Genomic DNA, 26,595 nt, shown 5'->3' on the forward strand with positions numbered 1-26,595 from the left:
GACCCCCTGCCCGGACCCCTCCGAGCTTGCTTCATTCGTTCTTATCCCCTTCCTGGCCCCTGGTGGGAATCTGAGTGTGCGACCCACATCCAAGGGGGAGCACTTAGCCTGCTCTGTGCCAGGCACCCTGGGAGGGATGGTGAGGGATGCAAAAGTGGTAACAAATATAGCCCCTGCTTTCAAGAGGCTTGTGGCTGTATAAGGCAAGAACACACCACACTCGCATATAAAGTGCAGTAAGGTCGGCGTCCTGGGACTCCTGAACTTCAACTGAGATGTGCACACCTCTGCAGACACAAGGAGATTTTTCAAGGGGGACATGGGTAGTTTCCAAAGTAGTAATTTCTAGACACTTAGCGGCTTTATGGACTCTGCCCAAACTGATCTCCCTGAGGAGTTCCAGGAACAGTGGTCTCTCTCAAACTTGACAAAGCCCTCACTCATCTTAAATATTACTATGGGGCACTGCCCCGGTGAAAAGACCTGCAGGTGTGATCTTAAATATTACTATGGGGCACTGCCCCGGTGAAAAGACCTGCAGGTGTGAAACCAAGGGATGGACTGAAATACTGACCCTGGAAACTCACAGTGCTTCCTGCCTTCCCTTATGAAACATACTTATATAAAGGGAAAAATCCGGTGTTAAAAATGGGGTGTTTTGGTTCATCCTGAGATGCTCGGACTTCAGGACATCCAAAGTGGTAGAGGCTGGTAACACTTATCCTTTTAACTGGAACTGGGCTGTTCTGTAGGACAGCCAGGTTTTCCTAGATGCAAACCATGGATGAAAGTTTCATGTGTTTTCTTTCAGATTCGGTGCTTTAATCTGTAAGGTGGTTAAACTCTATTTATTGCACATCATAAAATATTTATTCTCATTATATCAATCCTTTTATATTAGAAAATAATTAAATATCGCCTATCTCCTATTAACAAATAAATGTATATAAACCTATGATGAAAATTTTAGATAGCAACTTAAAATGTTCAAAGGGGGTACATAATTTTTTCAAACTTCTTTTGGGGATTCACAAGGGAAACCTTTTGCAGACCACTGTCAGCCAGTGATGTATGTCTACAGTAGTCAACGTCAGGAAGAGATTGTACTTCTTCCTGCAGTGGTGGAGTGCAGAGTGGATGTGACTTTGGCGGGAGGAATGAGGGGGGCAGGTCCTCTGGGTGAAACATCCAGTAGGGGCGACTTAGTGCCACCTGAGTGGGGAAGGGACACATGGGAGCCATTTTGAGACAACATGCAAAATTTTTACAAGAATTGTGGGTTCAGACCTTATGAGTAGTAGAAGAAGACATTAAAAACACAACTAGGGAGCAATCTTTTAGCCTACCTTCTAGGAAGAAGTGTTTGGTTGTCTGAGAGGAGGTGGGTTGGCCTGATGTGTGACGAGGTATCCGCAGCCATAAGGAAGGGAGGGAGGGAGGGAGGGAGGGAGGGAGGGAGGGGGCCTGGAGGCGGTGGGCCCAGTGGGCTAGAAAGCTGAGCCCAGGTATCAAAAGTTCAAGTCCAGAGGGAGCCCCTGAGCTTCCCGCAGACGCAGACAGACATCAGTGTCCAGAGTGGAGGGATCTACTCTATTTATTGAACAAAAACTCCTGAGAGTGCTTCCTTGGTGGCGCAGTGGTTGAGAGTCCGCCTGCCGATGCAGGGGACACGGGTTTGTGCCCCGGTCCGGGAAGATCCCACATGCCACGGAGCAGCTGGGCCCGTGAGCCATGGCCGCTGGGCCTGCGCGTCCGGAGCCTGTGCTCCGCAACGGGAGACGCCACAACAGTGAGAGGCCCACGTACCACAAAAAAAGAAAAAAAAAACTCCCGAGAAACACGACAATGTTGAACATGAACAGTAAAGAACCGTAAACAAAGAGCTCATGCTCCATACCAATTAATGAAAGGGAAAGTTATAAAATACTCTAGATATATTAAAAATATTACTATATTCTGAGGGTGGCTCCCTGCCATCCACAGGCCGGTGGAAACCAGCAGCGGAGACATCCAGGCAGTGATGGGAACCCCAGGGCCCGCGAGCAGCCTGTGGCTCCTGGTGGTGATTCTGGGGCAGGAAGGTCACACAGGGCTGGGCAGGGGGACAGGCTCCCTGGTGCAGAGCAGGGGCTCAGGTGGGCTTCAGGCCTGGGCTGGGCTGGCACAGAAGCCGGTGGGTCATGGACGCATCAGCTGACCTTTGAATCAGACTGGGGTCGACAGGGCTGCCCTTGGAGGACAGTTTTGGATGCAACCGAGCAGGATTGTAGCGAAGTACCGTTGCTTTGTCAGCAAAGGAGCTGAGGGCTCTGGGCTGGAAAGTAAGGGGACCTGGGAAGCGGGCTGAGAAGGATGGTGGACAATTAAGTGAGGCAGGTGGATAAGTCCTCAGGCCAGGTGTGTGTTACACGCACCATCTCATTTATTCAGCATCACAACTATGTTTCTATCTTATGATGAAAACCAGGCTTAGGAGGCTAAGTGACTCTGAAACTGGGATTCCCACTCACATCAATCCAGGTACACTCTGAAAATTTCAGAATGACCCCCAAAGCCCGGGGGCCTTGTTTGCGCACATCAGCCTTTAACTACCTGATAGGACTGGATGGTGTGGGGTGCACACCGAATGGCAGAGCACAGAGGGAAGGGGCGGGGACCCCAAGGGCAGTGCAGCTGCAGAAACTAGGAGTCCTGGCTTTGGGCACTGGCCGGGCGTAGGCTTGGTCAGGCCCTGTGGCATCCAGCTCACTCCATCGGAACCGAAGACCCCTGATGCTGAAAGACCCCTTTTCCGATGTGGAAAAGAGAGGCCTAAGATTTACGCATTCATTTTCAAGCTCATAAATAGAAGTCGCCCTATGGGCTTCCCTGGTGGCGCAGTGGTTGAGAGTCCGCCTGCCGATGCAGGGGATACGGGTTCGTGCCCCGGTCCGGGAAGATCCCACATGCTGCGGAGCGGCTGGGCCCATGAGCCATGGCCGCTGAGCCTGCGCGTCTGGAGCCTGTGCTCCGCAATGGGAGAGGCCACGACAGTGAGAGGCCCGAGTACCACAAAAAAAACAAAACAAAACAAAACAAAAAAAAGTCGCCCTAAATTTCTGATCCATTATTGTTATTGCTGCTGCTGGAGATAATCTAGAGTAAGTATTATGAAGTCAGTTACTCAACGTTCCAAACATCAGATGTCCCTTCAGTGTTTTCTGAATAAGTTTTTATTACAAAACTTTAAGTGAGTTTTCAGTCTGATGCTTCTATAACACTTACGTTTATAATTTTACATTTAGTAGCTTTTCATTTTTGCAGCAGTGAAACATAAAAGGTAGAATATGCCACCATGCTTTACGGACTGCATCTGTCTGGTATGTCACAAAAGTGACAATGGTGACACAGAAAGCAGTTGGCTTCTGCATTAATAATTAGTAATCCTTAACAACACTTATTTGATAGGTGCATCTGCTCTCCCCTGAGGCTACTTAAGTGAAAATCATGGAATTTTTATGAATAATTTTTGGTTTCAGCTGCAGAAAAAGAAAAGCGAAGTGGAGACGGCTAGGTTCACAGGATGAAATTTGCTTATTTTCCTGAATTGTTAAGAATACCCCCCCGATTACCATTTGAAAGAAACAATAAAAATCAACTAAAGATTCAGAAGCAAACACTGAGAAATTGTTCTGTGATGGGGAAAACTTGGGAATACTTTATTTAACCTAAATTCAAAAATATAACTGGCAGCATTTTCTAAGGACAGCTCTCATGTGAAACACCCTTTATGTCCAGCATTACAGGGTTAGAATGTTCACCAGTGGAAATTTAATTTAGTGACCAGTCCAATGGAATTTTAATTTTAATTTACTAAAAGAAGAGAAGATTGGCATTGAAGCTATAATGAAATAATGCCTTGTTAGAAGTAGGGTCATACCTAAATAGACATTTCTCCAAAGAAGATATACCGATGGCCAACAAACACATGAAAGAATGCTCAACATCACTAATCATTAGAGAAATGCAAATCAAAACTACAATGAGGTATCACCTCACACCAGTCAGAATGGCCACCATCAAAAAATCTACAAACAATAAATGCTGGAGAGGGTGTGGAAAAAAGGAACCCTTTTGCACTGTTGGTGGGAATGTAAATTTATACAGCCACTATGGAACAGTATGGAGGTTCCTTAAAAAACTAAAAATAGAACTACCATACAACCCAGCAATCCCACTACTGGGCATATACCTTGAGAAAACCATAATTTCAAAAAGAGTCGTGTACCACAATGTTCATTGCAGCTCTATTTACAATAACCAGGACATGGAAGCAACCTAAGTGTCCATCGACAGATGAATGGATAAAGAAGATGTGGCACATATATACAATGGAATATTACTCACCCATAAAAAGAAATGAAATTGAGTCATTTGTAATGAGGTGAATGAACCTAGAGTTTTTCATGCAGAGTGAAGTAAGTCAGAAAGAGAAAAACAAATACCGTATGCTAACACATATATATATGGAATCTAAAAAAAATAAAAGGTTCTGAAGAACCTAGGGGCAGGACAGGAATAAAGACGCAGACGTAGAGCATGGACTTGAGGACACGGGGAGGGGGAAGGGTAAGATAGGACGAAGTGAGAGAATGGCATGGACATATATACACTACCAAATGTAAAATAGATAGCTAGTGGGAAGCAGCCACATAGCACAGGGAGATCAGCTTGGTGCTTTGTGACCACCTAGAGGGGTGGGATAGGGAGGGTGGGAGGGAGATGCAAGAGGGTGGAGATATGGGGATATGTGTATATGTATAGCTGATTCACTTTGCTATAAAGCAGAAACTAACACACCATTGTAAAGCAATTATACTCCAATAAAGATGTCTAAAAAAAAAAAAGAAGTAGGGTCATAAGTGATGACTTAATTAATGACATTAAACAGTGGGTTTTTTCTTTTTTGGTTACTACATTTCCATGGTTCTCACGCAATGACAAATCCCTTCTTACACTGGAGTAGGTTTACCCACTGCCTGAGTCTTTTTTTTTTTTTAACTTTTCTACTTCTTTTCCTTTTTTTAACTGAAGTATCGTTGATTGGTGAGCAGGAACTTGCTGAATACCCTGTTTCTCCTAAACTGGCTCACAAGGTGCTCCTCTTATGTCTGAAAAAACTAGGCATCCACTGTGTGTGCATCCACTTCCTCTAGGACACACCATCCACGTGGTGATGTTTACACCTCACTCATACCATCCCCTAAAATTCTCCTTTCAGACTGAAATAAGGAAGTGTGCCAACATGAACTGTGCAAACATTCATGGCTTTCTCTAGATAATTAGTGTCATGGGATGTCAGTTTCCAGGTGCATTACTAGAGCATATGAAATCCTGATTGGACACCAAAAGGTCATGTCAGATTTAATTACTAGAAAATCGGTATAAACCAAACACTAATGGACAGGCTACTGTAAAATCTAAAACAGCTTGGGAAACCTCTGTCTGTAGTATCAGTCACAACCCCTCAACTCTTGGCTCTTTTTTGGTTAATAATCTGACTTTCATCTTATTCACTAAAAATAATTATAAAATACTTAAAAACAATAAAGAATAATACAGTAGGTATTATTTAATGTGTTAATAAAGATAAATTTAATCAATAGCCACTTTCTTCCTAAGAGATACCAGAAACTTTGTATTTCATCGTCACCTTCCCATTTTTTATATTTGTATTTTCTAGTATCTTAATTCCAATATGAGTTCATCCTATGTTGATTAGTCATTATTATAATTCTTCTTCTGTTATACATTTTTATAGCCTTCATAATTTTTATTGTGGTTTTCCTTAATTTATCTTTACAAGGAGAAGTTTGTGCATTTCCACACCACTCTTAACTATGTCTCAAGTCAACGGTAAAAACAGACAAAGAAGCATTTTTTTTTTTTTTTTTGTGGTACGCGGGCCTCTCACTGTTGTGGCCTCTCCCGTTGCGGAGCACAGGCTCCATAAGCGCAGGCTCAGCGGCCATGGCTCACGGGCCTAGCCGCTCCGCGGCACGTGGGATCCTCCCGGACCGGGGCACGAACCCGTGTCCCCTGCATCGGCAGGCGGACTCTCAACCACTGCGCCACCAGGGAAGCCCAAGAAGCACCTTTTTAAAAACAGTAAACTCAAAACAAAATGACTCAAGTATTCTGGATACCTTCTTCCTTTCCCTCACCCATTATTTTAAGACCTTAAAAGAAGAAAATAAATGAAAATAGTGGCTTTGCGACCTAACTTTGTCATAATATTTTTAGAGGTTTTCTTTTTTCTTAAGCAAAAGCTACATGTGTTAAAATCAATTCATTTTTATTTATTATTAATTAATTAATTAATTTATTTTTTGCGGTACGCGGGCCTCTCACTGTTGTGGTCTCTCCCGTTGCGGAGCACAGGCTCCGGACGCGCAGCCCCAGCGGCCATGGCTCACGGGCCCAGCCGCTCCGCGGCATGTGGGATCCTCCTGGACCGGGGCACGAACCCGTGTGCCCTACATCGGGCAGGCGGACTCTCAACCGCTGTGCCACCGGGGAAGCCGGAATCAATTTATTTTGAATCATTTCAAAATAAAAGTATACAAGATCACCCATGGAAGCCTTAAAATAATTTCTGATACACAAACAGTCCAGCCCCACCCAACACAGACAGGCTGCAGAAACAGGCCAAGAGCACACGTCTTGCCCTTTGTCTCCCTCTGATTTCCCCCTCTGTCTCCCTCTGATTTCCCCCTCTGCTCCTCTGTCATCATTATTCTCTTTCCCAGATCATTGCTCAGCCCCATTTTCTCCTCCAGTGGTTTCCTGGCCTTCCAAAGCTCCTCTCCTTGTGTGATTCTTATATCAGAAATTGGTTTGGAAGAAGCCTCTTGGGAAGGGACTTGTCTGGTCCTTGGAATTAAGCTGTTTTCACTTACATGTAGTCTGACTCTAAGGATGCATCAGAGAGGCCTCAGGACTCCACGCTGGTGTTCTTTGCTGCTATCAGAGATGGTCAATGTCTGCAAGACTTCAAAAACTGAAGGAAAATATGCTCCCTGCAGTTGATGAGTTAGCTTATTGTCTTTGCAACCCGTGTTTGTTTAAAAGTCAACAACAGCGACGATAATTTTTGTAGTCTGGAGGGGGATGCAGGATGCTGGTGAAAATGTAAGTGGTTCCCTTTGGTACATCCTGGAAGAAGCACTAACAGGTGTAGAATGTATTAGCTTTTATGAAAATGACACGAGCATACGCTATACTTGGGTTAAAGCCTGACTACCTATGTGCTTTGAGCGATGTGTTTTTGGAATCAATGGAATAATGATAAGAATTTTAGCTAATACTTACTGAGAGGTTGCTGGCAGAGCTGGAATCTGAGCCTCAGCAGTGTAACTTCAGTGTCTACACTCTAACTAACCACTCTGCTCTACTGCCTCTTGCAGGGGAAAAAGCCTTGTCCTAGTTACTGACATAAAACATATTTGTATATGGAAGCAATTTTACGGCCAAATAAAATCTTTAGGTTTCAAAGATTTGATTGTGACCATGTTACCTAAGCAAAGGACTATTTGTGAACAGAACCAGTAACAGGGTGACTCCTGGCAGGACTAGAATGTTCCAAAGCATTTCTGGAAGCCCCATCTACCTAAATGAACCGTTACTTGGCTTTTGTTCCTTTTGGACTATACTCAGCCCTCCTCTAGAATCACACCACCCTAGCAGTTACATAAACATTTCCAGCCTGCAGTGGTGCCCCTGTGAATGGGAATGCAAAGGCTGCTATTATTCTTGACATGGAAACTGAAGGATAAAGGCAGATAAGTCATATTTGAGCGGCGGCAAAGACGAGGCCTCCAAAGAGGAACTTGTGTATAGAAGACAACGGCGGGGTGGTAGGCAGCGTGTGGCAAGGGTCCAGTCTCAGATCCAGAGATGAGATGCGTTCCCACTGGTCCCTGATCCCCGCGACAGGCTTGATGGAGGTACCGCGCGAAGAGCTGCGAGGAGGCGGACGAGAAAGCGTTTGCAGCCTCGGGAGGGAGGAACATGACAAATGTTCACATTACAAGAGCCTCTTGCTGGCGGAGTCACAGAGCATCCATCAGGCCTGTCTCCAAAGAGAACCCTCGTGCACTCATCCTGAGTGCTTGTTCACGCTCTCAAGAGGGGCACGGAGAGAAGGCCATCAAGGAGGAAAGAAAGAATGGCAGCCTTCAGAGTGGAGGGGCTGGGTGACCCAGAGGAGCTGCCTGCCTTCTGTCAAGGAGAAGCAAAGTGAGAAGGGGAAAACCTCCATATGTTTCAGGGGCCACTGCCAGAGAAATAAAAGCTTGCATTACTCACTATCTTCTTTAATTAAGCTTTTTTTCAGTACACAAGTGGGATCCATTTTTATTTAAGAAAAAGAGAATGAATGTGATAAATTAGTAAAGTAGAGGTAAGCTGACACCCTAGGCGCGGCGAAGCGCAGGCTATCTCAAGTTTTCGACGGCACTGGGAGATCTCCAGAAGCATCCCTTTGAGTGAGAAGGCGAGAAGAAGAACTGGCAGTGGCTAGAAACTTCCTCAAGTCTGCTGCCTTGAGAAACTTGTCCAAAACCCTATCGATGGGCGATAAAGGACCCTGGTCCCGAGACGCAGGAAGAGTGTGGTTCTAGGGCAAAATCAGGCCTCACTTCTCCACCTGCTCAATGGTTTAGGGCTGGGAGAGAGAAACAGCTAAAATACCGCCCAAATCTGACGTTGCTGTAAACTCACAGATCGGTAGCAGCTGGTTGCTTACATACATGGCACATTGTGTAACTCCCGAGCCAGTGCTCTATGCCCAGCCCTGTACTTAGCAGGCACTTGGTAGATGCACAGAAATATTGGTTCAATTTTCGATGAACTATGCCTGAGAGGAACAGCTTGGCTTTGCAAAGAGGGGTGAAGGCCGGGGTAGGCCAGCCCCAGAGAAAGCACCTGGGGGGTGAGTCACAGCTCTGTCCTTTCAGGACGGAACCTGGAAGAAAGATGTGACCTCCTGCGTTTTCCTCACTGTTAACCAAGGCCCCTCAGGAGGCTGGAAACACATGATGTTCCTCCTAAGTTGAACACGGCGTACGCACTATTCAAATATGAATGTTTACCCATACAGTTCGCAAATCCTTTTGCAATCGTGACTCATTTGAACTGATATGATGAGAGTCACTTAAATCTATTTGTGCTTTAAGTTTCAACTGTTTCAATTACAAAACAAGAGAGTTGGACTTAAAGGTTTTTTAAAGTTTCTACCATCTCTAAAAGATGCTCTCATTTTTCTACTTCAAATCAGGAACACTTCCAAATTACTCTGAAAGATTTAAAAAGCATTTGTTTCCAGGCGGTTGAGGACCCAGTACCTGTGAGACAGCATTTGTCTTCAAATTATTCTGTATCGACTTAGGTTCTGTTCCTTGAGGGATATGTTTCCGCCACAGCATCTGTGACAACCCTGAAGGATGGTACCTAACATGATCTATTTTTGGTTTCATCTTTTAATAGGCAAGCTGCCTTTAAACGTTCTCACTTCTAATGAGAGAGTTTATTAAGAGCACAGGGCTGAGCCATGTCTGCGATCCGACCTTTTGGCTAATTGGCCAGTAACTTTTGAAATTAATCTGGTGAAGAAAAACTATTGTTTTAAAGGAAGTTTGTGGATAAGCTGTTTTCTTGAAATTGTTCATTTTCCCTTGGAAACCTGCAGATGGAGAGTAAGATGAAGGTGGGCCCTGCATGGAGACCTTGGCCCTGGGTGTCGGGAATACCTAGACCTCCTCAGAGGTCACTGTTTCTCTAGGTATAAATCACACTTCCTCAAAGCCTCCCTATTTAAGTTTGGAAACTCGAGCATACTCCAGTTTACCGGGCAATACTTTTAAATCAACCTCTAATAGGATATGATCAGTGAATCCAAACATAACCTACAACCCACTGACAATGCGGGAACACCTTAGCCAGGAAGAACAATAGCTGCTAATGGAGAATTTGTACTTGAGGTGTGCGCAGAGCTGGTGCTTGGAGGAAGGAATAAAAACAAAAGTTGTTTACTGAGGGCTTAGCCTTTGATTTAAAAAAATGTTTCCTTTCAATTCTACTGAGAAATAATTTCAAGTGCTCATCTCCACCTGGAGGTCAGAACCCAGGAGACAAAAGCTCTTTACAGAGCGTGTAGAACTTGCACGGACCCTCTGGCAAGTCTCAACTTGCTGAGGGCAGCAGTGTGCGCTTCTAGGTCCCGGTAATTACTGCTTCAGACGCCCGGGAAAATTTAACCCATATTCATCTTTCTGAAAATCCTTATTAACAATGTTCATGCCACACAGGGTATGTGGATGAAATGCAGAAGAAACACAAATGAAAAGTAGACAGAATGGAGTCACTGTAGCAAAGTTCCAACTGTTCTGCAGTAGTGGAGGATAGGAGGTATTTCCACTGTAAACCTTCACACCCCCCGTTTTTATTATTTTCATGTAAGAGTCTGCCCCTAGCTCAAAGTCTCTGGAGGAAATTTGCTTTAGGTTTCTCTTTTCCAAATTGGTAACAGCTTATAATTATGGACAAATAAGACTGACTATCTAAGGTGTAGTTGGGGGGCCATATATGCGTGAGCAGAGTCAGCGTGGAGCTAAGCAAAGTGACTTCGACAAAGTGGACAGTCTCCAAAAACAGTGCCTTGATTTACTGACATGTTGAAAGAAAAAGTGTTCACGAGAACAGGAGGTGACCAGCCCTTAACTTAGAACAGACACAGTCACAGATACTGGAGCTAAAAATCCATCCAGGTCAGTAGACACCGTGTCAGGCCAGCGGAGGTGCCGTTGGGCTTGGATGGAGTACTCTACTGCCTGGTTGGTGCTGGGCACGTGGCAGCTCCCCATTCACGCATCTGCTCATCCCTTCACTCCCTCCCACGCTCCTGCCGTCCCACTGGGCAACTGCTTCGTGCCCGCCCTCCACCAGGCCGTGAGTAGGCGCTTGTGGATTGGTGGATGAACCCTGTGGCCCTTCTGCGGATGCCAGGCCATGAAGCAGCCTTCTGCTGAAGCAGCTTCCTCTCTGGCTGGCCTGAGACACAGACTACCCTTGCCAGGCTGAGGGCAGTTCTGTCCGACGGACAGTAAGTCTCTCTCAGTTCCTGGGTCTATGCCAGCGTGACCTGGAGTCCTGAAATGTGCCACTGAGCGTTCAGAGTCTCTGGGCAGGAAAGATGAACATCTTTTAAATTCTAGATTGTTAAAGTCCATATAATTTACTCTCCTTGCATATAGGTGCCCCGACACCCACTTTACCATTTCTTTTTTTCTGAATTGTGCTAATTCAACAGGGTTGGCCACCCAACTAGAGTTCTGAGCTCGGCCTTGATCTTGCCATGCAGAGTCTCTTTGTTACCGTCAGCATTAACTCCTTGGATCAGCTAAGCCCTGGACCAGGGTGTCTTCCAGATGCCCAGATGCCCAGCTGGGAACAAGGCGACTCCAAACGCTCAGTGTCATATTTCAGGACATTTAAGACAATTTTAATTAAGAAGTATTTTCAGGTATGAACGTATCATAGAAAATTTGCTTTTTGAGATGCATCACAACTTAGGAGGAAGACGCTGGATCCTAGACTCATTTTGTAAAAGATTCACCACCTGACTTTGGGGGGTGAGCTTCGTGAGGCCCACAGAAGTGGCAGCACGCAGTGCAAGGTGGGGATCGCACATTATCCCGCCCCACCAGACACTACAGAGATGCTTGCAGAGCCCTGATGCAAGGCACAGGCACTCAGCTACGTGTTAGTTCTCCCCATGGGCCTCAAATCTATTTATGAAATGAGACGAGTAATATCTTAAATGGTCAGAGGACAGAAAATACATTAAATTAGTTACAGCACAAAGCCTAGTACATAAAAGGCACTTAATATTTACTGAACGATGGACAAAGAAAAATGCCAAGTTTCAGAAAGGAAAGTACTATATAAACCCAAAGTACGAACACAGAAAGAAAATGTATCTACTATTTTTTTCTTAAATGAGAAGGAATCACACTTAAAAATCAACAGTTTTGACACTAGAACATATTTAATATTAGAAAACATACTTTAGTTGTATGCAACCTGGATTGTTGAGTAAAATAAAAACTACAACTGCCCCCTGCCAGTCCTGTTGTCTGGGTCATTCATTTCTATCCCAAATTTTCTTGTGGTTACTCCCTGTTATCTTTGTTTGCAGGTTTTTCTCTCCAGGATAATTCCACACTAATTAATCTTCTTAAAGCACTGTTTTCACCACCACATGGCGTAGAAACATCCTTCCTTTTTCCCTCCCTGCCTTTCTGCCTTTCATTAAATAATGCTCCTTATTCAAAGCCTTTTAATGTGTCCTCACTTTACCTGTCAGTTCTTTGTTCTTAACCCCTCTAATTCAGGGGTCTTAATCTAGGGGGTATAGATCTTTCAGGCTGGATTTTAGTAAGTTGGAGAATGCCTGAACTTCTGTGTAAAATTGTGTGTCTGTGTGAATTTGTCCTGAGCGGCGATCCATTTCAAGAAGCAACCCAGAAGACCCAAGATGCCGTGGATGAAGACCTTTCCCCCTCAGGCGGTCTCCCTCCTGACCACTGCCAGGGGCTGTGCTCCTCCTGGACCTTGGGTGTCCTCCCACTCGGTCCATCCTCTGGATGAAGACCTGCCTCCCCCTGTACCCCCCGTCTGGCTCCTCTGAAACCCGGCCAAGCGCGGGTGCCCTACCCCGTGACTGCGTTGTGCCCCCCCGGATTTCCTGTCCTCTGGGTAGGATCTCCCCGTGCTTCTGTGCATCTCCAGCCCACAGATGAGCTTGGAAGTGAGGCAGAGGGATGCGGCGCTGGACAGCCATGTCCATCCCAGACTTACAGCCATTTCTTCCACAACTGCCTCACACTGTCTTTCCTGAGTTCTCTGAGCAGGACCCTTGAAGTCAGTTTGAAAAATAAATGTAAATAACGATGAAGAGAACGCTTCTCGTTCTCGCACCACGTGGCTGGCAGGCATTCTCCCGAATCGTCTTGGAGGATTACGATCCGTTCTGGGTGACCCTACCCGCCTGTGTACTGCCTCTTTCCATGAACCAGCTTTTGAAATCCCAGCTCTGCCCCGCCTCTTTGTGTGGACGAAGCAGCCGCAGACGTGAGTTCCTCTCCTCTGACCCCTGGCACACCAAGTTGTTAAGTGCTGAGTGTTATACTTGTATTAATGGCTGGCCAGGCAGACGTGATGAAGTGCATACCGGATCATCAATATATTAGCTGCCAGATGGAAAACAATTAAAGGGTGGGGAGACGGGAAGAACACACTCAAAAAGCCACCGATCTGGCTTGAATGCGGTCCCTTCAATTTGCAGAAACATTACCATGATCATCAAAGGTCAAAGTCAGTTACTGGTGGAAAAAAATCAATAAAGTTGAGGGAGGGGGAGAGGCTGAAGGGATAAATTCATGACACGCCCTCTGCATTGAAGGGACTTGCTAGAAATCTATGTATTTCCAACTCCTGGGGATAAAACCAGTTGTCAGGAAAATGGACCATTCATGTAGTTTCAGGGGTTCCTGCTGTGAAGTGAGTTTAAAGACTCATCTCAGTGCAAAATAGAGACGAAAAAAAAAGAGCAAAGGAGGGATTCAAAAACTGCACCTGCCTGTTAGACTTCATCGCCCTTTTTGCTGGACTTTGAGAATCAGCTTGTTTGTGGTTTTTGTTTTTTTAATGAAAGCTACCCACGAGCATGTTCTATTTACCTTGCCCAGGTCAATTACTGCAGGCGAGCAGAAATCTTTATTACCGGCAATCCGAGGCCACCAGTTACACTGCCCTTGCGGCACACACTAGAAAAGACATTCTGACTTATCAATCTGCACGTCACGGTCTGAAGGTATGACTCATAACATGATGGGTACTGTCTGGACTGAATATCAGATTAAAAATCTGCTCACTCCTTCCTCCTCCTGCTGCACCAATAATAGCGATGGAAGGACTGCCTGGTCGTGGAGTCCAACCTGTAGCCCACCCAGCACCGAGGAAAGGGCCATGCTCTGTGAACAGCGGGGTACCCTTCTCTGCTAAAGGCACCGTGGTGGTCTCCTGCAAACGTTACATTTGCTACTTCTCAGCTGCCTACAAGTATATTTGCTCATGAATACTTGAGAGGTTGAAGGCTGCCATGGACGACTGCTAAGCAGTTAAGTGTCGTGACCTCCCTCGGGGACAGAGGGGCAGAGAGAATGAACGAAGGGAGGGGACCCATGTAGGGCTTTGCGGGTTTCAATCTCTACTTCTGCTGGCTGTTGAGTCACATGAATCTACAGTGAAAACTGTGAAAATCTGAATCAGATTTAATTTTTTGCTTATACTTTCTATGAAAACGTGGGCTGCTAATCAAGAACTCTGGAGCGTTTTGTATATTTTGCAATAAAATTTTCATGTAAATTTGTAAAACTGCAAATTTCAAATAATCATCAGGTGTATGAAATCAGAGCTGTTATGACCCTGACTTGGGGGCATTCTGAAAGCCCTGCGGATCCTGTGAAGCACGAGTGATGGTTCCTCCACAGGCATCGGTTAGTTCGGTTTGGAAGCTCCCAGGGTTGGGCTCAGAGGTCCGGAAACACGTCCTCGTTCTGTCTAGATGTGAGACAAGCTGGGCACTTGCTCTCTGAAGCCCTTAGCACCTCCTAACAAGGGCCTGCCTTGTGCCAGGCTCACACCGGGCACTGTCTGTGCGGTGTTTCTTCTGACTGCAAGGCGACCTTGGAAGGAGACTTTACTGACGTCATTCCAGGGAAGGAAACACACTGGACCTGGGTGTAGAATTATAAGTGGTGACGTAGACTGGACTCTACGAGTGGTACCACCAGGCTTTTGCTGTGGCCGTGGGGACTGAGGGTAAGGCTCCATTTTGGCTACACCCAGAGTTTGTCCACCCCAGAGCTCTGGTGCCCAACACCACCAGTGGGGAAAAGCCAAATGTAGCTCTTTAAGTCAACATTGAAACTTCAAATTCAGTTCCTCATTCACAGGGCATACATTTTTTTTTTTTTTTTTTTTTTTCTGTGGTACGCGGGCCTCTCACTGTTGTGGCCTCTCCCGTTGCGGAGCACAGGCTCCGGACGCGCAGGCTCAGCGGCCATGGCTCATGGCCCAGCCGCTCCGCGGCATGTGGGATCCTCCCAGACCGAGTCACGAACCCGTGTCCCCTGCATCGGCAGGCGGACTCTCAACCACTGCGCCACCAGGGAAGTCCCGCAGTGCATACATTTTGAGTTACAGTGGCCACGAATGACCAGCGGCTACCATACTGGATGGCACAGACAGAGAAGATTTCCACCAATGCAGGAAGTTCTACCGGCTGCTGCTGCTCTAAGTGTTGGGATTCTGGTCTCTGGCTACGACCGCCTCTTCTACCTCGTGACTCATTCACTGAACTTGGCCTCAATCCTTTAGCGCCTTCCTTCTCCTCGTGGCACACTGGACACCTCTGACCTACCCGCCTCCAAGCTGAGACTTTTCCATCCATGATTCTTGTCATCCTTGATTCCCTTGCTCCTTTGACTTGCTCTTGGGCAACCCCCGGCCAACCCCTAAGTGTTGGCAGGTTGCATCCTTCGGATTTCCCTGTTCCTGTTTCTGGGATATGATGCATTACCAGAAACGATGATAAAATAATAAAAGGGAGAGAACTATTCTCTATTCATCCCTAACTCTTTAACCCTAGCAGGTCCTCTCTGCTTCCCAGCACTTCTTTGGTTCACCTTGTATTGACTCACCAACTCATCCCTGACAATGCCTCTTCCTGAAATCCTCAGATCTCCCACGATCCTCACCCTCCACAGATGACCCGCCCCATCACTGGGGGGGTACAAAAACCAGGCCATGTATATATGTGTACAGTTGAATCACTCTGTGATTCAATAGCAGAAATTAACACAACATTGTAAACAACTACACTTGAATAAAATAAATTAAAAAAAGAACAAAACCACGCCATGAACTTCCCCAACACGTTCCTCTGACTTTCTTTCTGTTTCCTTTAGCCAAAGTGAGCCACCAACCGCTTTCTACCCAGGAGCACTGACTCGCTGCTTTCAGATCTTTGCTGGTGATGTCTCTCTCAATTAGATGTTTTCTCCCCGCAAGCTCACCTCTGCCACGAAGCTGTTTTTGAATCATCCCACCCCAAAGCCACCTCTTTCTTGTCCGAGTTTCCCAAACCTGTGATCTGTACCTTGCACACAAGGTTTTAAGTGATACTGCGTGTGCAGATGTCCTCCCCACTGACCCACACCAATGTGAGACGGGTGCTTGCTGGATGCGGCTTGCATTCCCAGCAGTGACCAGCTCAGGTCTTTATTCAGTACCTATTTATTCAACGAATATCTATGTATCAATTTTTGCAAATGTCAGATTAATTGCTAAGGCAGACAGAGTTGATTCAATAATTAACTGATGAACACATTTCTTTTAATGATCTCAACATGAAGTTCTAACTGAATGATTACATCACCAGGACCTCTGATGGGAAACCAGGGTGCATGTGCTGATGGCTAACACTGCAATCATCGGGGCTACGGCACTGTGCGACAGAGCTCCTAGGGAGGGTGGGCTGGGTATGAAATGACAGAGCGGGCAAACAAACAGAGAAAGACATCAAAGCTGGAATCAACTTACCTTGCGTAGCAATATAATGATTGGGTCGATGATAACCCTAAAAATAAATGAGAAAGAATATTTGACAAACTGAAAAATCAATAAGCAGCGCAGAAATCACATGCTAAGTTTGCCAAAATGATGCACCTACAAATACCAATAGCTGCATCGTTTGAAAGTTACATGACCAGACCTGGGACCATTGAGCACCTCTTAATGAGCCAAGGTGCATTGAATATAACAGTCCTGATGCCTGCACGGTGGGGAGTGGGTGAGTAACTTAATCACACCCAGGCTACGAGATGATGGATGAGCAGGAAACACTAACAACTTATGGATTTTCTGAAATAACATGACCACAACTCTGATTAGAGTGTAAACCGGCTAGGAATGTGCAACAGGATTTCATCTGTGTTTGGGATGTTATTGGCAATGTGACAAAGCTTTAACGCATATTCTGTTACATCAATATAGGCAGTTATATCAATAGTAACACCAAACACCATTTTTAAACACTGCTAATACCAAGACATGATGCTGTAGCAAGGACCAGGAATTTAAAGAGGTAGAAGTTCTGCAAGACCCCTTCCTTTTATCATGACCCTGCTAGAAGGGGGAAAGATGAAAACTGGGACCAAAGCAAGAAGGAAACAAGGGACATCACAGGATCGATATCTGGGAAAGGTAAAGCCAATTTAGAGAAAATGACACACAGGTAACATATAATATCACCACGGACCTTAATACTTCCCCTTTCTGTCCCCTGAGATGCCCGAAAATACTATGCCCAAAACCAGCTGAAAAAGAGAATAAAGATACTTGGAGAGGAAATACCAATTTCTCAGACCACTTAGATGAATATCTGTTAGATCTTTTTGCTCTTAAAAGCAAGTCTACAAGAGTGAACAACCAAAGCAAACACATTCTTTTGTACAACTGGCCTGCTGCAGGTGTCTGACATAGAGTCACGGCAGATATTAAGGAGGCTGATTCAGACGATCAGTCATTTCCTGCCAGCTGGTGAGCTCCACGCAGCAAGACCTGGTTGGACTCATCACCATATGTGTCAGTCTGCAAGGTGCTGGGAGATGGGGGCTGGCACGGTCCATGGAGACCTCTGATGCTGAGCATAATGGCAGTTCCCAGGCCTCCCCTACTTGACCCGCCAGCAGCATGAACACAACTGAACCCCCGAAATGCCTTCTTCGTTGGCCTCCGGATGTGACGCTCTGGCTTTCTCCCTGCCTGGCCGCAGTTCCCGCTCTTCATTCCTTCATCCCCTCCTGCTTTCCCTGGTGGCGATGCTGGGACGCCCTGTGTCTGGACTCTCCTCTGTCTACCCCACTCCCCTGATGAGCTCCTCCAGCCTCACGGCCGTCGGCACCCGCTGTCCTGGGAGCCCTGCATCCTCACCTCCTGCCGCGCCTCTGCCCTGAAACCCTGGGGCGAACCAGTGCCGACTCCCCTCCCCTCAGACGTCTGATGCACATTTAAAGTTGAACACATATAAACCCAGCTCCTCATTTCCTCCCCACTTCGAGTCCGCTCCACCACAGTCCTGTGCAGATAACAGTGACCCCACCTCCTGAAGACATGCGGGCCCCTCCTTCCCCAGCCTCCACCTCAGCCCAGACCCAGGATCCTCCCACCTCCCTCCCTCTGGCCGCCTGCCCCCGGCCAGGCCACCCTCAGCCACCTAGCGGGCCTTCTCGCTTTGACACACCACCCCCCCCCCCCACCCCCCCCCCGCCGACCTACAGTTCGTCTCCCTCCCAGCTTCCAGATCCCTCACTCCTCCACAGCTGCCGGGCATGCTCCACAGCCAGGCCTTTTCCTGGGCTGCCTCTCGGCCTGGAGGCTCAGCCCCCAGATATCCCCCCGGCCCAGACCCCCACTTTCTCGGTGGAGTTGACACTCCACCGCCACTGTGTTCCTCCTACCGACTACAACACCAGAGAGACTTAACCGACTTGTTTCATTTGTGGTCTCTTCCTCCCGGTTAGACCATCAGGTCCATTATGTCAGAGCTTTCTTTTTGGTTTTGGTTTGAATTGTGCACAGTTACAACACCAGTGCCTCAAACAGTTACTGACCTGTAATAGGTGCTCAATAAAATCTCATTGACTAAGTGAAAAGGGGCCCTGAATTCTGACTCTTTTCTCTGTTAAAACGAGAACTAATGAATCTGGTATTTTCATTACTTTTAGGTCCTCCCTCCTCTGTGTCTCTACCCAGTCGTTCTTTAGAGCTTAGTTCAAATGGCCTCCAGGACAAAGCCTGATCTGATCACAGCCACTCCTCAGAGGGTGGTTCAGCAGATGCTGAGGACTTAACAGCATCCGAGGCCTGTGTCAGGGGCAGGGGTACAGCAGGACCCGGACACTGTCCCTCTGCTCAAGGACCCAGAGGGCTGTGGGAGCTGGGACTGTGGTGTGAACAGGGTTCTCCTGGACTCTCCCCAGGGAACAGGTGTCAGAGTGAAGACGTTCCTTACTTCAGCTCCTAAGCTGTGAGGCCTCAGGGAGAAGGTGCAAGGTCTTGGGCACCTCTGAGTACTCCTGTGAGGCACTCCCTAAATATTTCCCAAATAAAGTGATAAGTGTCATGTGCCTTTGGAGGAAACTTTGCTTTAATAAAAACTTCTACCTTGGATTGGTTATGTTTTTGGTCATTATCAAATGTAGAGTCTAGGGGTCTTTGTTTGAAGACTGAGATATGAATTAGTCTTCAAATAATCCTCTGTCAGGCCTCAAATCTATAACCCCCAAATGCCAAACCCTCCCAAGAAGCACTACACATAACATTCTTGTAGTCATTTTCAGATAACTCTTAGAGATTGTAATGCTAGTATTTTTAGTAATACTCAACCAAGACAAGAAAGGAATCCACATATCTGAATAAAACTTGTGCAAGGAAGAACTGATGGATTAAGAAACAGTATGAAGTCCAAGCACAGAGGATGCCTTGGGAACTGAGATCTGTTTAATGTAAACTTGGGCCTTGGAGGTAACAGCAACTTTCCCTTGATTTTCACTCTACACTTTTGATTTCATTCATTCTTTCAAGTGAAAACATGCTGTCTCCCAAAGAATTTATTCTAATGTAAGACATTAAGTTAACATGATGCAGAATGAACAAAGGAGCAGGCTTCAATAATTAAGCAGCCTACATATTTAATGACACGTCTTGCATGCATCAGAGGTCCTGGCTAACAGCTGCAGATGACTTTGAAGGCAACTTGAAAGTGCTATGATGACAAGAGATGGTAAATCATCAAATTAGGAATTAGAGAGTTTTGTCCTATTAATATGCAAGCAGACTTTTTTAAGTGTCAAATAATCCAAGCTGTTGACAAAAAAATGGAAATACCATTTTCTTAGTCCACAGAAGCATGGGATGGCAAAGGAGGCAGGGAACGTCACGGGGAGCTCACCAGCCCGAGGCTGACATGTCTCCACCATCGAGTTCTGCGTGTATGGGACAGGGCATGTGTTTGCTCCCAGGGTTGGACCAGCCTGTGTCCACGCGTCTTAGAGCAGACACACGGGGTGCTACGTGTCAGAACACACGGGTTTACTGACAGTTTCAAGATACATACATCGATATAATTTCCGTTGATATAGTCTGAGTTGTTGTCTCCTTCTATGGTCTGCAGCCTCACCCGGGAATGATCATCTGCAAAAGGAAAAAAAACCCAGCAATTAACAAGAGCTATCCGTCAGGCTGCTCAGAGCCCCACCGTGTTAAGCACATTACAGAGAGGTATTCCACATCCACGCTGCTTTAAAGATAAACGGAGAATTAAATACTACACGCCTACATTCTTGCTCTTAAGACAGGGAAGGGTTTTTATAATCCTTTGCGTTTTACAGGAAATCTCATTAACGTACTCTTTGATCATTTACAGATGTGAAGCATTGGCAGAGGTTTGAAACTTTTACCTAGAGTCCTGTGAATCACAGTGGAATGATTTCTTGGACTGGAAGTTCAACAGCTTCACTAAATCACATGTGAGCCCTGAGATTCTGAAGGTTGCCTGTGACATCCACCTTGACAAATGATGGTTATAAACCACGGCCCAGCCTCCCAGGAGATATGGACATGATTCTAACCTCAGTCATTGACCCAGAGTTCTCTCCCCCTGCCTCGAGGGCATCGGCCGGTGGAGCAAGTCTGTCCCCATCAGCCACGTGACCCCAGGCCGCTCAGTTACACCACCAAGCCTCGGCCACTCACCTGAAGGAGGGATGACAGCGCCTGCCTCACACTGGGCTGTTTTAATGATTAAACAAAAACACAAACTGCTGACACACACCAAGTACTGTATAGGGGTCGTGATGGTGGCCCAATTAGCTACAGTAAACATTTTTTCTGAATGGAAAATTTTCTCCATAAATGCTACTGAGACATCTCAATAATTTCCTTGAAATCTAAATTTTAAAAAGGAAAGTGCTACAACCTCTATAAGGGCATGGATTTTCCTGTTTTGCTCACTGTCCTACCCCTGACCCCTATATCAGGGTCTGGAACATCCCAGAATTTCCCCCAAATATCTTTTAAATGAGTCAAAAGTGAACTTCTTGTTTTTTTTAAAAATACGTCCTTTAAAAATTGTTTTCCTAAATGAACGTTCTTTGAAGCAGAGGAGCCCTTTCTTCCAATGAAAGCTTACACCCAAACCCAATATTTGGCAGATAAAGGCCAGCTGCTCCGAGGGGGAAGGAGTGTGGTCTCTGAGAGGTGGTCTGGGGAGAGCACTTTGCAAACCACTCTTCCCCTGACGCAGGGCAGTGGGAGCTCCTGCCTCTAAACTGCCAACATTTCATTTGGGTTAGTGGGTGAGAAATGATACCCCCAGACTGAGGCAAGAGCCAGGGAGCCTGCAGGTGACAGACCATCTGACCCAAGGTCACTGGACGAACTGTCGATTTGAACCCGTTCCTTGGCTTGACGTGCTGAGTGAGAGCCAGCGTTTCAGCTGATCCCTCTGGTTCAGCCCTCCTTGGAGGAATGTTCTGTGTCCAACAGTGGGGCTAGAGGGAGATCCGTGTCGAGCTTCTAACTCTCCTTCATTGATGGGGCTTCTCACTCCAGTTCCAGACAGACGGTCGTATCGTTTCCTGTCTGTGCCTTACGATTAGCCTGGGCTCAGTACATTTACCCGGAGAGTGGGGATAAAGTGGGTGGGACACGGGCGAAGCCTGGAGGAAGCCGTGTCTCCCTGCTCTGCTCAGGGAGAACATGTGCGGGCAGTGGTCCCGCGTGTGGGCTCTGGGGTCAGGGGTGCCGGTTGGAACCCCTCACTTGTGATTTCGGGCGAGTTGCTTCGTCTCTCTGGGCTTTCCTTTCTGAACTGCAAAATAGGGATTCACAGTGCCTCCCCATGGGGTTACGGTGAGCGTGAACATAACACACAGGAAGAGATGAGCAGAGAGCCCAGTGTACAGCGAGTGATGGATAACGCCAGCTGCTGTCATCACGACGTGCTGGGTGACACACACTCGTGCTTTGCTTCTCACCATCTTTACACTGGCTGCCCAAACCGACAAGAGCAACCCAGGACCCACGGGCAGGCAGGAATTTTCCCCGTGGTGATCTGCTCCAAGCACTAGTTTCCTAGAATCCATTTTGCTTAACACCAGAGGCCCCTGTCCAGAGTTTGCCCGTGTTGTGGGGGGGGCGGGTTCTTGGGGCACTGGGACGTGTCACCGCTTTCGCACGTGCTGGCAGAGCCAGTGCACACACGGCTACTGCAGAGGGAGCTCGAAGCGGCTCTGCGGGTAAAGCCATTTGAGCTTCCCGAATGAAAGATGCTACAATAGAATCGAACCATGGCTCCTCTGCACACACTGGGCTTTCAGTCGGCTCCTCTGAAGGAGGTTAGGTTCACTCCCTGTTCTCCCTGACTTTCCCTGGGCTGTGCTTTAAAAGGCAGACAGCACATTCGAGCCTCCTAATCTTTAGACGCAAGGCTATCTCAGGATCTGTTGTGCTCCTTGTCAGAATCCCTCCTCTTTCATGCTTTATATCCCTGAGAACCTCAGGATGAATGCCACCAGGTCCCTGTGATCTACCACCACTGGGCCTCTCAAGTGGTTCTGGAATGTTCTCATTAGGGACTTCGATCCCAGACAAGGCTGCACTCTCATCTCCCATCAACAGAGCCTTTGAAATAAAGAATTTCCCCAACATCGTCTACTATTCAATCAGCTAACCCCCCACAGAGCTGGTTTTTTTTTTTAACTTCACTGCTATTTCTCCATTTTTTTTTAAGAGCGACAAATGTCAAAGATTTTTATTTAGTTAATGAAGGAAGCAGGAAGATGTTACAACTGGTTCAAGGAGAATTTATCAGCAGATCTATAACCAGATCTAGTTATCTAGATAGATAAATCAATCTATGCAGGTATATAGATATAGATAGATAAGTAGATAATCTAAATCAGGATATGCCATGGAATGAATTTACAAAGAAATGGAAAACTGGCTCTTACTGGAACTACTGACCCCCTAAGGACACAACTCATTTACATATTATTTCCCCAAATTTAATTGCTCCACTTCCCGCATGACATGGAAGCCTGTAAGACACATATGAAGCCTATTTCCTACGTAGACTGGACTGTTTTTATTTCTCTTCATTTGTATGCTCTTTCTGTATTTTAAAGTTGATTCTACAAGACTATGTATGACCCCTTGTGGTCAGAGACCACGTAGAACATCCCCACAAGGGTCCTTCATGAGGGTCACAGCGCCCACCCGCAGGGCTCCTCTCACAGCCCAGCAGTGGTTCTGCCCTACACACGGCTATGGGCACCAAGGATGACCTCTTCCCTAGGCTAATGAATATGGCGGAAGAAGGGCAAGTTGTGCTCAGGCGAGGCTCACCGGGGCTTCCCTGGGTGCTGGCCATGGTCCGGTTGTGGACTTGGTTAGTGCTTTTACGAGTGTTTGCTTTACAACAATGTATTAACCCATATATGCATGTATTATACCCTTTTCTGTACCTATATTTCACACTTTAAAAATACAAGAGTCCACCTTGAGGATAGTACGCTCAGACACAAAAGGGCAAATACTGTATGATCCCACTTATATGAAGCATCTGGAGTGGTCAAATCCGTGGAAGCAGCAAGTGGGATAGTGGTTGGCAAGCGCTGGGATGGTGGGGAAGAGTGAGCTCTTGTTTCATGGGTGCAGAAGAAACCTAATGTCACTGAACGGTACACTTAAGAATGGTTAAGATGCTAAGTTTTATGTTGTGTGTCTGTTACCAAAATTAAAAAAAACGAAGAGCCCACTTTCTCCATGCCTCCTCGTAGGACACCTCCTCACATTCCACTCGAGCCCTGGGCTCCTAGGAAGCAGTACTTTCAAGGTGGGAAGGGCACCTCGAGGACCTGCTGTCTCATAGCCTGTGGGGTCCCTTCTGCTGGTCTCCTCCTGAGAGGGGCTCGTTCCCTTCCACGATGAAGGAGAGGCAGTGACTATATGGCCTGCTCCTTGAGGACAACTGCCATACTTTATAAAGTGTGCTGAGTAGGTATGTTTGGGAATTACTGAAATGAGGCCTACGAGGTGTTCTTTCTTTCTGTGACGACATAAGTGTGAGTACTGATGAGTCAGTGTCAGTTGAGACAGGCAGGTTCTTTCTTTCTGTGACAACTAAGTGTGAGTACTGATGAGTCAGTGTCAGTTGAGACAGGCAGGTTCTTTCTTTCTGTGACCACATAAGTGTGAGTACTGATGAGTCAGTGTCAGTTGAGACAGGCAGGGTCTTTCTTTCTGTGACGACATAAGTGTGAGTACTGATGAGTCAGCGCCAGTTGAGACAGGCAGGTTCTTTCTTTCTGTGACCACATAAGTGTGAGTACTGATGAGTCAGTGTCAGTTGAGACAGGCAGGCAGATATTTCAGCAGGGAGAGTGGGCTCCCCCTCGGGTAGGAAGGAGAACACGGGGGCAGGAGCTGAGCCCACAGAGAGAAGAGTACAGAGTTTCCTTAAAAATCTAAAAATTAGAGCTACAGAGGATATGGCAATTCCACTTGTGGGTGTATATCTTGGGAAAACCATCAATCGACAAGACACATGCACCCCAACGTTTAGTGCTGCCTTGTTTCCAAGGGCCTAGACTTGGAAGCAACCTAAATGCCCTTGGGAGGAAGAATGGATAAAGAAGATGTGGTACATATGTACAGTGGAATATTACTCAGCCATGAAATGAGGGGGGCTGGTCCTCGCACAACTGCCCTTCTTGGGTGGGATGTTAGCACTTATCAAGTTAATCCTCTGCCTCCCAGCGGGCTGTTGGGAAAACCATCCATCCTAAACAGCAGTGAAATTAATAGGAAAGTATCACCCTCCTCCACGCTGAGCCAGTGAAAGTAAAAGCAAAAGAAGTAAGAGAATCCGCCCCTCCAGCCACAAGAGTCTACTCCCAGCTGCTGCTCGGATACCTGAGAACGACTTGGCAACAGAAACTGGATTCTCAGACATCCTCTTTCACATCAAGCCCTCATCTCAGGTGACTATAAAAGCAATAAATATAGATTGTTGGAGGCAAATAAAGCAGTACATGGAGGCTCACTGCCGTATTTTCTTGAAATCTGATTCACTTTGAATCTGATGCCAATTAAGAAGACTAATATGTACCAATCATTCTTTTAGAAAAGCTCAGTGCCTTCTGTTGGGGCTGAATAGTATCAAATGACTATAGGGAGATGCCCAGAGGATGTTTCTGGCCTGAAGCACATACGGGGTCACTCAGGCAAAGGATCCACAGAAACGCCAGCTGCCCACTGGCTGAACCCCATCCTCCCAGTTGGCTTTGGAGGCCGACCAGCTGGAAGTCGGCCAGAGTCCAGCAACTGGGTCAAAGGGAGGAAGAAGCTTGGAGAACTAGATTGCTCAGGTATGAAGGTTGGGAAATCCAGTGGGATTTGTGGTTAACAATAGGTCAGTTACTGACCACGAAAACCAAGCGGTCAAGACTGCAAGGACTTGGTGTTTCTTGGAGACACAGCTGGGTAAGGCTGACAGGACCTGACTCTGGAGGTATAAACTGTCGTCCCTGTTTCTCTCCTAGGATGGGTGTGTTTTCTTGGTTATTCCAAAGCCATTTCATGTTCACATTGAGTAGTGCATGAAAATAACAGGGCTTTGGTACTCAGAGACCCTGATTCAGGTGCTGGCTCTACTCATCCCACCAATCGTGAGCTTAGACAAGATCTGAATCTGCTGAGCTTCATCTGTAAAAGCGGGTGATGATGGTGGTTCCTTCATAGGAACGTTGAGGAGACCAAGTGAGATAATACATGTCAACATAGGACAGTTCTCTCTCAAGAACATAGAACAGTTAGATCTTAAGAAGATGTGGGAGATACACACACACACACACACACACACACACACACACACACAATGGACTATTACTCAGCCATAAAAAAGAATGAAATAATGCCATCTGCAGCAACATGGATGGACCTTGAGATTATCATACTAAGTGAAGTAAGCTGGACAGAGAAAGACAAATATGTGATATTGCTTGTATGTGGAATCTAAAAAAATGATACAAATGAACTTATTTACAAAAAGGAATAGACTCACAGAGGTAAAAACAAACTTATGGTTACCAAAGGGGAAAGCGGAGGAGGAGGGATAAATTAGGAGTTGGGGATTAACAGATACACACTACTATATATAAAATAGACAACAAGGACCTACTGTATAGCACAGGGAACTATGTTCAATATCTTGTAATAACCTATTTATATATATTCAGTTTTATATATACATAAAATTGAATCACTTTGCCGTACACCTGAAACACTGAAAATCAACTAAAAAAAAGGAATAAAATACAATAAAAAAGGAAATTACTCTCTTCTACGAATAAAAGCAACACCCTTGCT

General features: G+C 46.3%; 1 protein-coding gene across 2 annotated transcripts in view; it reads right to left on the reverse strand.

Annotated features, from left to right (window-relative positions):
- Positions 1 to 26,595, reverse strand: part of PTPRM (protein tyrosine phosphatase receptor type M) — a 745,004-nt gene that overhangs the window by 65,924 nt on the left and 652,485 nt on the right. For both annotated transcript variants that reach the window (XM_060028688.2, XM_060028687.2), the window contains exons 19-20: positions 20,282 to 20,358; positions 16,705 to 16,741 (exon numbers count right to left, since the gene is read on the reverse strand). In XM_060028688.2, coding sequence (XP_059884671.1) covers positions 16,705 to 16,741; positions 20,282 to 20,358 — 114 coding nt within the window. The remainder of the gene's footprint in view (positions 1 to 16,704; positions 16,742 to 20,281; positions 20,359 to 26,595) is intronic.

This window comes from Delphinus delphis, chromosome 13 (assembly GCF_949987515.2).
Source record: "Delphinus delphis chromosome 13, mDelDel1.2, whole genome shotgun sequence".
NCBI lineage: Eukaryota > Metazoa > Chordata > Mammalia > Artiodactyla > Delphinidae > Delphinus > Delphinus delphis.